This window comes from Orycteropus afer, unplaced genomic scaffold, assembly GCF_000298275.1.
Source record: "Orycteropus afer afer isolate SDZICR_OR568_19922 unplaced genomic scaffold, OryAfe1.0 scaffold00067, whole genome shotgun sequence".
NCBI lineage: Eukaryota > Metazoa > Chordata > Mammalia > Tubulidentata > Orycteropodidae > Orycteropus > Orycteropus afer.
Window position 1 is genome coordinate 4,574,524 of NW_006921654.1, and position 11,769 is coordinate 4,586,292.

General features: G+C 43.7%; 1 protein-coding gene across 1 annotated transcript; it reads right to left on the reverse strand.

The window, feature by feature from the left end:
• Positions 1-2,252: 2,252 nt before the first annotated feature.
• On the reverse strand, positions 2,253-8,294 carry SLC7A6OS (solute carrier family 7 member 6 opposite strand). Its single transcript, XM_007940291.1, has 5 exons — positions 8,100-8,294; positions 7,701-7,979; positions 4,231-4,437; positions 3,293-3,413; positions 2,253-2,380 (listed from the first exon to the last, which is right to left on the reverse strand). The coding sequence occupies exons 1-5, from the start codon at positions 8,292-8,294 to the stop codon at positions 2,253-2,255; spliced, it is 930 nt and encodes a 309-aa protein (XP_007938482.1).
• Positions 8,295-11,769: the final 3,475 nt, after the last annotated feature.

Consider the following 11,769-nt stretch of genomic DNA (forward strand, 5'->3'; position numbering starts at 1 on the left):
ATTCTCTGGAGCTAATCCTTTAGGCAGAGTGCCCTTGTTTTGAGGCTCTCTAACCCTGGCTTTAGCTTTCTCCACTTAAGTAATACCAGCTAGTCCCAGAAACTTGCTGCCCCCCAGTGGCTTTCTAGGGGAAACAGGGCCTCAGATCATGCTTAGTGAGCCATGGCATCCTCATTACTGGATGGGGACAGCCTCTTTTCTGTCTGTGCAGTGAAGACTTCTCCCAGGAACCCTCCTATGGGAGGGAAGCCAGAGACTCCTGACAGCACTCAAGCTTCATGGTGGAATTAATTTCCACTAGGTCTTTGTTGTCTGTGTTCTAAAATCCTTCTCCTGGGGTGCTAATCCCTTTTGCACTGGGTATGTGTATGATGTTGTCAGTCCTTTAATGCTGGCAAAACTTCATGGGTACATAAACAGTAGTGAGCACATTGGAGTGGCACAGAGTGGTTTTTAATCCTTTATTTTTAAGCCTACAGAAGGAAACTAAATTAAGAAGATGACTGGTATTAGATATGTAAGTCACTGTCACTTTCAACACTGAATTGTACCTTTGTGAAACCAAGTCGTTGTTGCTTTAATTAAACACACCCACACACACACACACACACACACAAAAAAAAACCTCACTGCCATAGAGTCAGATGCGACTCATAGCGACCCCTCCTTGGGTTTCCGAGGTGGTATCTCAATGGAAGTAGATTGCCCAATCTTCCTTCTGAGTGGTGGCTGATGGGTTTGAACTGCCAGCCTTCTGGTTAGCAGTTAAATGCCTTAGACACTACACCACCAGAGAGTAGGGCCTAAATATACATAAAATTTAGCCTCACTTTGGCAGATTAATAACTCCATGTTGATAGGAACTAATGCAGGTAAAGACGTACAAAATGGACATCACTTAAATCGAGTGAGCTCTCGAATGGGTGAAGGTGGGACAGAAGAGTAGAAATGCTCATAAAATCTTAAGAGGAATAGGTTGGGAAGAAGGCATCTCACTTGTTCACCCTCCCCCATAATAGTGAATCTGATAAACTGTGCCAGGGAAAGAGGGCACTTTGATCAAAGGTTTTGTGTATCGTTTTCCTAGACCTGCACTGTCCACTGCAATAGCCACTAGCAGGTAGCTAGTTAAAGTTTTCGCTCCTCCATCACAATCAATTTCAAGTGGTCAACAGCCACCTATGGCTGGTGGCTACTATCACCCCATGCAGATATACAACAATTTCATCACTGCAAAAAGTTCTACTGGATAATGTCACACTAGGGAAAAATGCCAAGTCAATCAGAGTTAAGGCAGCTGAGGTATGAAGAGGAACAGGGACAGTGAATTTGCTTTCAGAAAATAAAAATTCTAGTAACAAACTGGTCTTGTTGATAGCTTGTTTTTGGTAAGCATTGTGAACAGTAAGCATTTCTCAATGGAAAGTTAAGTTCAGGGTGTACTTTCCTTTTCTTCACTTGCCTTTTGTCTTCTGTGTCAAATGTCATTCAGAAACTTCTTACTCCACCCCCTATTTTGGGGGGTTGGGGCTAGAGTGAGAAAATGCATAAGAAGTCAGGTTGAGAGGGCTTTATTGGTTTAAAAGGAATTACTTGCTCTCAATATTCAAAGTCAGTCTTTACTAAAGACAGAGTTACCACATTTATATACATTGCTCCTTGGCACCACTGCCAAAGGAAGATGACAATCTTCATAGCCATTATCAGAGCCAAGAAGCAGGAAAGTGTGACAGTTGTCAACTACCCCCCCCAAGGCAAATTCTACTTTTTACTCTTACAGCCATTACTTTTCAGTCTGTGCTGCTACAAGGGGTTTACTGTAGGCCTGTCAGACTCCCTCTATCAAAAGGAACAGGCTTAGTGGGCAGCCTAGCAACATGGGTAGCATAGGGAAGCTGAAACTCGTTGCTGACAAAACAGTCAGGGGTCCCTCCTCCTTTATTGGTTTCAGAGTAGAATGGGAAAGTGTTTACCAGACAAAATGCCTGGATTGTGAAGCTAAAGGAAGCTTCATTTTTACAGTATTGTTTTAGACTGTAGGGTCACTTATGATCAAAGCAAAGGGGCCCTACTGTTAGCAGAAAAGACTCATGCCCTTAGCATAGTCTTCACTGTGGAGGGATGGTGCTGTTACATATACTTTCCCCATAAACACGTTAACTAGAAAATCCAAGAGGATGTTACTAGGGCAGCGAATGCTGCAGTCACAGAGCCCTCAAGACCTGTGGCAGAACTTGGGGACAGTCTCAGGATCAGTCTGAATCCAGGGAGCTGTCATAGTCAAACTCCTTCTGCACATCCAAAGGGTATTTGTTGCTCCAAATATGTGGTTTTCTACTGCCTCGTTCCTCTTCACTGAGGTTGTCATCTTCATCAGAACCTAGAGTGAGATACTAGGAGTGAGCTCTCGATGTATTATTTTCTAGGCTACCATGAGAGCCCTTCCCTTTGCAAAGAATGTTTTTGTTCCCCATTAGAAAATAATTGCTCAAAACAGAAAGTAGAAGTTCTTTTTAAAAAAGTAACCATCTAAATTCCCTTAATACTGGAGTATTTTGTCACTCTCCCACTCTAGTATAGGATTTTTGTTATAACATTTATAGTTAATTGTAAATAATTTTGTACGTTGCCCCTTTTCCTATTAACATATCATAGCCACTAACCTAATAAAATATTCCCATTTTTTAAATTAACTATTCCTGTCATGAGACATCAAGAAATTCTTTTTATTGGCACCTTGAACATAGTCATCAAAAGGATTGTGTTGCCCAAGTACCCTTCCTCTTCCCCTAGGTACTATGCCTGTGTCACATCTTTCTCCAGATGGTCATAAATGTAGCAACTACATGAAGTTAGATAACTGACTTGTATAAACCCCGGGCTTACTCCTATACCTGGTTCATTGTGTACCTGTGATCACAAACTGACCAGCTGAATCTCTCCAAGTTTATCTAGTCCTTTCACTTACTCTCAACCATTGATAAAATGTTTTCTCATTTTCTGGACGAAGAAAACTGAAGGTCACTGAGGTGAAGTAATTTGTCCAACACCTAGCTAGGCAGTGACAGAAGTAAGGATTTGAACCCAAGCCTGAGGGCTTTAGGCCCCCAGTATTCCTCCTGCAAACACTGGGCCTTGGGTCTCCTAAATTTCCAGCGACTTGTGGTCAAGCTGTAGGTGCTCCATGGCAGAGAGGAAAGCTGGTCAAGATATGTCCGTCAACTGGGTCAACTGGGCTCACACCACAGCTTTAGATTCTACCAGTCCCTCCCCATCTGGGGCTGCCCCTCACCTGTGTAACCTTCCTCGTCATCACTGCTGTCCTCCTCTGGGTACTCATTGCGCCAATTACTCTCACTGTTTTCATCATCTTCATCATCATAAACATCCTCAGGTTGTTCATCATCATTCACCTGCACATCTCAACACAAATATGAATCTAAAGTCAAAATACCTAAGGTTATGCTTTTTGGGAGAAGCTATTAGCAGACCAGCTTGGGGAGATGTCATTTATGGATGCTATGTGAAAAAGAGGCCAACTAAGAATTAATTAGATTCTGTTGCATAAAAGGTTATAGTGTTCTAAGCTATGAAGCAGGGAGCCCTACCCTACTCAGAATTCAGTTCCAGGTACCCCATTCCTGGCAGAAGAGGCTGAACTCCACCAGAAGGGAAAACCCCAGGGTGGGGAGGCGCAATGGCTGAAGGCACCCAGATGGGAGAGGGAATTACAGATTATGGGTGATACCAAGGTCAGAACCAAAACCCAAAGGTGTGGGGTGCAGGAGGAGTAGCACTGCAGTGGTCCCACGTGGGTACCTGATTGTGGCTGCGAGGTATAAGGTGCTTCTCTCACGCATATAATGGTTCATTTTTGTCAATCATTTTAGAATTTGTTTTTTAAAAAATGCCAGGTTGGTAGCTTTCTTCATGCACAGTTTTCCAGATATACAAGTTTTTAAAATGCGTTTTTCTTTTTCTTGTTAAGAAGTTTTGGTTTGTCTTTATTTTATTATAAGCCCCCTCACCTTTTTTTTCTGGAAATGGGGTAGATATAAAATTCCCTTTACTAATTCCAGGTTCCTAAAAGGCTCTTAGAATAAATTTTCCCTTTTAAGCAGGGACAAGAACTAAGAACACTCAATCAGAGTGAGTCCAGGGGGAGAGAGGCACCCTGACTGGAGAATCAGCTTAGGCTGCCTCATGCCTCTTCCTCATGGGCCCTCTTACCAGCTCCCACTCCTGGCTGTAGGGCTGAACAGAGAGGATGTTCTCAATCCACCCTGGCGTGGCCATCTCCAGGTAGTAAATGTCATACACATAGTCACCATCCTTTTCTTCCTCTTGGTGCCCAATTCCTGGTCCTTCCTCAGAGATGGTCAACCGCTCACGGATCAACTCTGTGGAATTGCAGAGGATCACATCTGGGTCAGATGTCTGTAAAGAAAACACAGCAACTGGTACGTGCAGGACCCAAAAAGTGGAATGTTTCAAGGAGGGAAAACCTTAAAGTGGTGTGAAAGAAGGCTCCCTACAGTTCTATGTTGGATTCAGAATTCTTATCCCCGTGGACTACCAGTCTATTGGTAGCTATAAACTTAAAAACAATTCTTGTAAAATTAATGTGTAGTTCTTCTATTGAGGTAGAAACTTACAAGACAGCCTTCTGCTTTTTTGTGCTTAGCTGACACAAAAGAATATATGGAAGGACTAGGCTGAGAAGGGAGGGCCATAGGGCTCGTCCCCAGGCTCTGAGTCAGACCTGCTTGAACAGGCCTTCTCTGAGCAGCTTTAGTATGACGCTGTCCCCTTGGGGACTCTTAAGCCCACAGCAGTGCCTCCATGGCTGATCCCCAAATAGTTCTGTGTTTTGTACAGCCTCTTATAGGGAGCCCATGGGTGATTCCTAGACCTCGTGACCACTACCAGCCATCACCTATCACTTAGCTTGCCCTATACAGGAGTGGACTCACTACAACTTAATTTCTGCTTCAAAGAACAGCTTGAGATGGATTGCCCCAGATTAGCACTGGCCCAGGTACCAACAGGTTGTGTTATCCAGGGCTTGATAGCACAGGTCAGTTTGAAACCAGGGGGACATGCTGCAGATGGCAGCTCCAGACACGTTCATCACAAGTGGCTGCCAAGCTTGAACCAGACACTAGGGGTGTGAGGGGTGTCCATGGCCAAAGTAGGCAAAGGTTCTCCGTCATTTATAGGCTAAAGGGAATTCTTCTGGCTATGCAAAAACTAGACACAGTTTTTGTGCAGGCTTTTGACCAACCTCAAAGCTTTATGAGGAAAGTTGTGGGTCAACCTCACAAGCCCCCCAGTCACTGCCATTGAGGCAATTTTGAATCATAGTGACCCCCACTGGGATTCTGAGGCTGTCAGTCTTTACAGAAGTGAACTGCCCCATCTTCCTTCTATGGAGCTGGTGGGTTTGAACCACTGGCCTCCTGGTTAGCATCCAATTGCTTTATCCACTACGCTATCAGAGCTCCTTCAACATGCCCCAGCCTGGAAAATTATGCAGCCATTAAAATGTTTACAAAGACTAGCAATACAGAAAAATGGCCAGACATAGAATTACATAATGGGAAATAAACCAGTTTTACTCCAGCTGCCTTTGGACTGGAGTAAAATAGGTGAAGTTCCCCTGCCCCACCTTCTACTTCCTCCCCCTGCTGAAAGAAGTATTATTTTAAGTCTATGTCCATGTATATGTTTCTCCATATTTTCAACTATACTACATATAGCATTTTGTACATATGTAAGTATTTTTCTATATTGTCAGTTTCCTTGGCTATCAATTTAATGGTCAAGGTGTTAATTTCTTAGATTCAATGTTTAGCCTCTATACACAATGTTGCAACAAATGGGCCCCTTCTTATATTTGGAAAATTAGGATAACACTATCTACCTCATAGGGTTTTTGTTAGGATTAAATGAGTTAAATTGAAAGAAAATATTTAGCACAGTGCTTGATAATGAGTACTTAGTAAACAGTAGCTTTTGTTAATATGGTTTGTTTCTGTTGAATTAGTTCTCTAGAATAAATCTTGTGGGTGGGATTACTAGATGAAAGAAACTGCACTTTTAATTATAATTTTGTAGATTTTCTATTAAATTGTACTTCATTTGCTTAAAACTTAAACCATGTCAATTTAAGGAGAAATCCACTATAATGGGGCATAGAAATGTTAGTTTAATTTTAAATATCTTTAGATTTTTGGATGGCTTTAGATTCCAACCAACAAAAAGAACATTAATATATTTTTAGATAGGCCCCAGGGTATTTACAGGGTTCATGATATGTAAATCCAAACTGTTTTCCCAAAGGCTTAGCCTCAATTTAAAGCACTATAGCCTTGTACCATTTTAATCACAGCCTTGCTAGCAGTGTTATCGACTACCCTTTTTCCTGCTAGTCTAGTAGACATAACATAGTACTTACTCTGTATAAACATTTTTTGTGTTTACAGTTTATACTGCTAGATTTGAAAAATCTGTTCATATTCTTTATCAGTTTATTTACCAGTTTTTCCAGTAAAATCAAATGAGCTATTTATTTTGATTCCACTGAACATTGGTTTACTTTTAAAAATTTATAACTCATGAATCAGTTTGGAATTAGTTTTGGTGAAAGATGTGGTTATGGATATCATGCCCACATTGCTATTCAGGTACCCCAGCACCATGATTAGATATTTTATGCTTGCTCTATTTTGAATTAAATGTTCATTTTTTAAAACTTCAGAAAGTATTAAATTTTTTTTTTTTTTTAGTATTTATTAATGGGGCATGCCTTCAGTTGAGAATTTTCTATTTCTGTGGTCTTTCTGGGTGTCCTAAGTAGACCTTATTTTTTGGAAGTGAGGTGTAAAACAAAGTTAGTATACTCAAATGTAATACAGTGGAAAAAATACTGCATTAAATGTGAGAAGACTTATATTCTACACTCAAATCTGCCTCCAACTTGATGTGCTTCTCAGGTCTAGTTCTCTTTGATCAGTTTTCCCATCTGCTCTATCTCTCCTTTGCTCAAAATGTCAGCGATTCCCCATCTCAGGGTGAAAGGCATTGTCCTTACAAGTACTTACAAGGTCTAGCTGGTTGCCTCCCCACAAGTTCCTTACCAGTAGTATCTCACAGCTCACTGGGCTCCAGAACTTCCTTGCAAATATAAGGCAAACTCAGCTACAATGGCTGTGCACTTGCAGGTCCTCTGCCTGGCATGCTTGTCCCCTAGGGTACCCACAATGCCCGGCCACTCACCTCATTCATGTCTTCATTCACATGTTACCTTCTCAGTGAAACCTCTGACCATACTATTAGAAATGTCACTACCTTTTTCCTACCTTGTTTTATTCCCCCACATCCCTTATCACCATCTTCTAAAACCGAATTTCCTTGTTTAGCGTTTCTCTCCTTTACCTGAACGTTAGATCCTCAGGAAAGGGATTACTCTCCATTTTGTTCACAGCACCTAACAACAATGCCTAGCACATAGCGACTGCTCAGTAAATACTTATTGGATGAATAAGCAAATCCATAAAATGAGGCCATCACGTCTCAAGGATCATCCATCCCTCCGGTGAAATCATATGCTGCCTCTTGACTGTGTACTGCTCTCGGGCCCGACTCCTGACACTATCCTTCCAAAGAAGCCTAGCGTCCGCCTCTCGGCGTATACTTACTTGGCAAGAACCCGCGGCGATGGCCTCTGAGTCTCCCTCCTCGCGGACTAGGTCGAAGAGTTGGAAGCCAGCGTCGCTGGCGGTTTCTGGTTTCTCCGGCGTATCCTCGGACTCTGGGCAGCCCAGGGGCGTCCCCGAGGATCTGCGAGTGAAGACCACCCGGTAGCGGGCTTCTTGCCGGTTCTCCCGAGCCGAGGCGCGGAGGTCGCGGCGGATGCGCTGCTGGCTGTCTCGAGACGGACGCAGGGCAGCCCGCAAGAGCGGCTGGACTGGTTCCTCCTGGGGGACGGTAGGGAGGGAGCTAGCATAAGTAGGGGTCGTGAAGGGGTCAGGGATCCAGTTTCATCCTGTCAGCGTTCCGAGATCCTCTCCCCACCAGCTACATTCCCTGCCCAATACCTGAGAGCTCACGGTGGCCACCAGCTGGAAGACATTATTTTCCGCCGCTGTCGGCAGACCATCGGAGGGAGTCCTCTGAGGCGCTGATTCGACTGTGCCGCCCCGGAGCCGTTTACAGGCGAGGACAAGCGCCTCAGCGGGCTCCGCACTGCGCTTCCGCTTCACTCGGAGAACCGCCGTCCTACCGGCCTCCATAGCGGCTGCCGCGGAGCACTATGGGAGCGCGCGTTCTGGAGCGTCTTCAAGTTCCTCTACCGGGCCCCTCCCCCGGCTCGTCATGGGGCGCAAGGAGGCCACGCCTCCTCACGCCGGTCCCGGAAAGATGGCGGTGGTGGCAGAGAAGAACAGAACCGGTTCAGCGGCGGGTGAGGCGCTGGGCAGGTTGGGAAGGTGGGGTCGTGGGAGCATCTGGCTTCCTGTCCGTAACCCCAGGGCTCCGGAGTCTTAGGACACCGGCGTACATATCTTGGGACTCTCGAAGATCTTTCCAGAGTCCGCGTGGGACGGCTTGGAGGGCCTTGGCTGTGGGGAGATCTTAGTCTCCGGTCCGCCTTAGCTGTGCTGCCCAGCCGCATAGTGGTTGCTCTCCGGGGCCATGGCGGAGCAGGCCTATGAGGGCCTGGAAGATCAAATACTCGTATTCATGTCTGGCGCCACCCCTCAGTGACAGAGACCAGGACCGCCATCGCACCCCTAACTAGACCACTGTTCTCTGATTCGGGGAACTGCTAATGGGCTCGTCTTCCCCAGTCATTGTGTTCTGAGTAGTTGGAAACCAATCTTTAGCACCCGCTAGGCAGCGCGGACCAGTGAAAGTACACTCGACTAGGACTTTTAAAAACCATTGGGTAGCTCCTACTGCACTTAAAACAGAATTCGAACATCTTTCAGAAACCGAGACCCTGTGTGATTTGCAGAAGCTCACCTCTAATCTGTCATTTCTTCTGTTCAGAGTGCTCAGTCACACAGGCTTTTGACAGTTTCTGCTTGTTCATCTGGTTCTTTACATTTTAGGACCTTTCCTTAGAAAAGCTGGGGTAAGGAAAGAAAAGCACCACTCTTCTCCAGCTTTTAACTTGGCTTATCTTGTAGGTCTCTACTTAAATGACACTCGTCAGGGAATCCTTTTTCATAGAACCCTGTGTATTTCTTTTCTAGCCCTCACATAGACTGTAATTGCTTCTGTATACTCTCTCTCCCCCATTAGAGTTTAAACTCCTATAGGGCGGAACCTGGTCTGCTGGTCCATGGTGGTTGCCTCTGTACCTAACACAGTGCCTGGCATATCATAGGTACTTAGTAAATTTTGAATGAATGGACTAAACATCTGCTCTAGTATTGCAAACAGGGCTTGAAACAGTGGTTTCTTTGCTTTCCTTGTAAATGACCCTGTGAGTCACAGCTTTTGAAGAATGAACAGGCACTTTGTGAACCTGAAGGAATGTGGGCTCCTGAGAGAGAACAAGGCACAATGATAGATGAGGGGCTTTATCTGTAGAAGGTAACAGTGCTCACTCAATTGTAAAATTGTTAGTAGCACAGGACCTAATTCTGTCCTCAAGTGTTTAGGTTTACAGAAACCAGTGCCTTCTCTATAGTTCTGAAAAGACAGATGCTGTAGTCCCAGTTACTGCCTCATTGACATAATAGAAAAGGTGAGAATTCCATTGATTAAAGTTCTTTACTACTCTTAACTCTTAACCCTGAAATGACTTTAGAATCCTTTTGTTGGTTCATTTGGACCACAAGATAAAAGTTTCAAGATTCTCCACAAGATGGACCCCCTCAGTTGCCTTTTGACTCCTTGTCCAGTTTCACTTCAGCCAAACTGGTCTGTTCACTGTGAATGACTGTTTAAGCCTTTCTAATCTGGTAAAATGTCTTTCCTTCCCTGTGCCCCCCCACCCCCACCCTACCCATCTTTTAAGCCTTCCGTGACCGTTCAGCCAGATGTCATTTCATTCTCTGTACTATAGCATTTGTTGGACAGTTTTCCAAAGTATGTCACAGATTCTGGTAATGTTGGTACTCTGTCATTTTTAATAAATACTAATATACAAGATGCACAGAGCTAATTATAGCAATGCTTGTCAATGGTTGCAGATTGCAACCCGTTGGTGAATTATTAAATCAATTTAGTGGGTCATGACCAGCAATTAAAAATATAAAAATGAAATAGAAAAATATCAGCATTGCTTATACAAAGGCTAAATATTGTGAAACTTTAAGTTACATATATGTGTGTATTGAGTATGAAGTATGTTTCTTTCTGGAGGTGTCAAAAAGTTGAAGAGCCACCAGTTAGAGGATAGACATGCTAGGATTTCAGCAATGGAATTTTACTGAAGGCAAAAACAGGCTGGGCTTTTAGAAGCGGAATTTTACCAAATGACACATTGACTACTTTGAATTAGGCCAGTGAGTGCCTGAGCTATTTCAGAAAAGTTTCCTATCCCCCTGTATAAGAATCAATGTTTACTTCGTCTGTATTTGTGACTAGATAACTTCAGAAGAAAACCAACAGTTCTGGCCCATTAAATGCCTGAGGAATAAACATTCCACAGAAACCTGTGGGGTTGGCATTTGTGTAAGGTTTCCTGAAAGTGTGCAGTGCCTAAAAGAAATGAAGCTGAGTGCTGTTTTCTGACTGGAAGTGGGGAGGGCACTGGGGAAGCACATACCTGCTGGGATGTGCCCTTAAACTTGGAGCTGTTTCTTTGCCTACCAGAAATAGATCCCTTTGGGGAAACACACCACACGGGACAGAAATCTGGTGACAGTTTATTTATTTGAAGCAAATTATTTTTTAGGTGAAAAGGATTTTTAAAAATTATTTTTTAATTAAAATATCCAGTAGATAAAAATAATCATTATAAAATATATGTGAGACTTGAAGAATGACCGTATCATGAACACTTGTATACCCACACTTTAAGAAAAAGAACATTACTGTTATTTTTGAAAGGTGCTCTGGTGGTGCAGCAGTTAAGCACTCCGTTGCTAGCTGTGAAGCCACCCAGCGGCTCCATGGGAGAATCACTTGGTGATCTGCTGTCATAAGGATTGTTAGGTGCTGTCGAGTTGGTTCCACCTTAGTAATCCTAAATGAACAGAAGAAAACACTGTCCAGTCCTATGCCACCATCACAGTCGTTGCTGGGTTTTAGCCCCTTGTTGCACCCACTGTGTCATTCCATCTTGTTGAGGGTCTTCCTCTTTTTCACTTACCCTGTCCTTCGCCAAGCATGACCTCCTTCTCCAGGGTCTGGTCCCTCCTGATAAAATGTCCACAGTATGTGCGTCAAAGTCTTGCCATATTCTCGCTTCTAAGGAGCGTTCTGGCTGTGCTTCTTCCAAGAGAGATTTCTTCATTCTTTTGGAGGTTCATGGTATATTCAGTGTTCTTTGGCAGCACTATAATTTAAGTGCATCAGTTCTACTTAGGGCTTGTTAATTGTCCAGCTGTTGTGTGCATATGAGGCCATTGAAAGTACCATGGCTTGGGTCAGGTGCACCTTAGTCCTCAAAGTGACATCTTTGCTTTTTTTTTTTTTATTATTAGGATTTGGGTGAAGATTTACAGAGTAAATTGACTTTTCATACAGCAGTTCACATATACTTTGTCTCATGTCATTGACCAAAATTTACAATGCAGCAGCTCCCCTCCCACT

Bases quoted from the DNA above. Each gene is read 5' to 3' on its own strand.
- SLC7A6OS (XM_007940291.1), bottom strand. From the start codon at position 8,294: ATGGAGGCCGGTAGGACGGCGGTTCTCCGAGTGAAGCGGAAGCGCAGT. The intron at 7,980-8,099 runs GTATTGGGCAGG...ACCGTCCCCCAG, and splicing joins TGGCCACCGTGAGCTCTCAG to GAGGAACCAGTCCAGCCGCT. The intron at 4,438-7,700 runs GTAAGTATACGC...TTTTCTTTACAG, and splicing joins TCGCCGCGGGTTCTTGCCAA to ACATCTGACCCAGATGTGAT.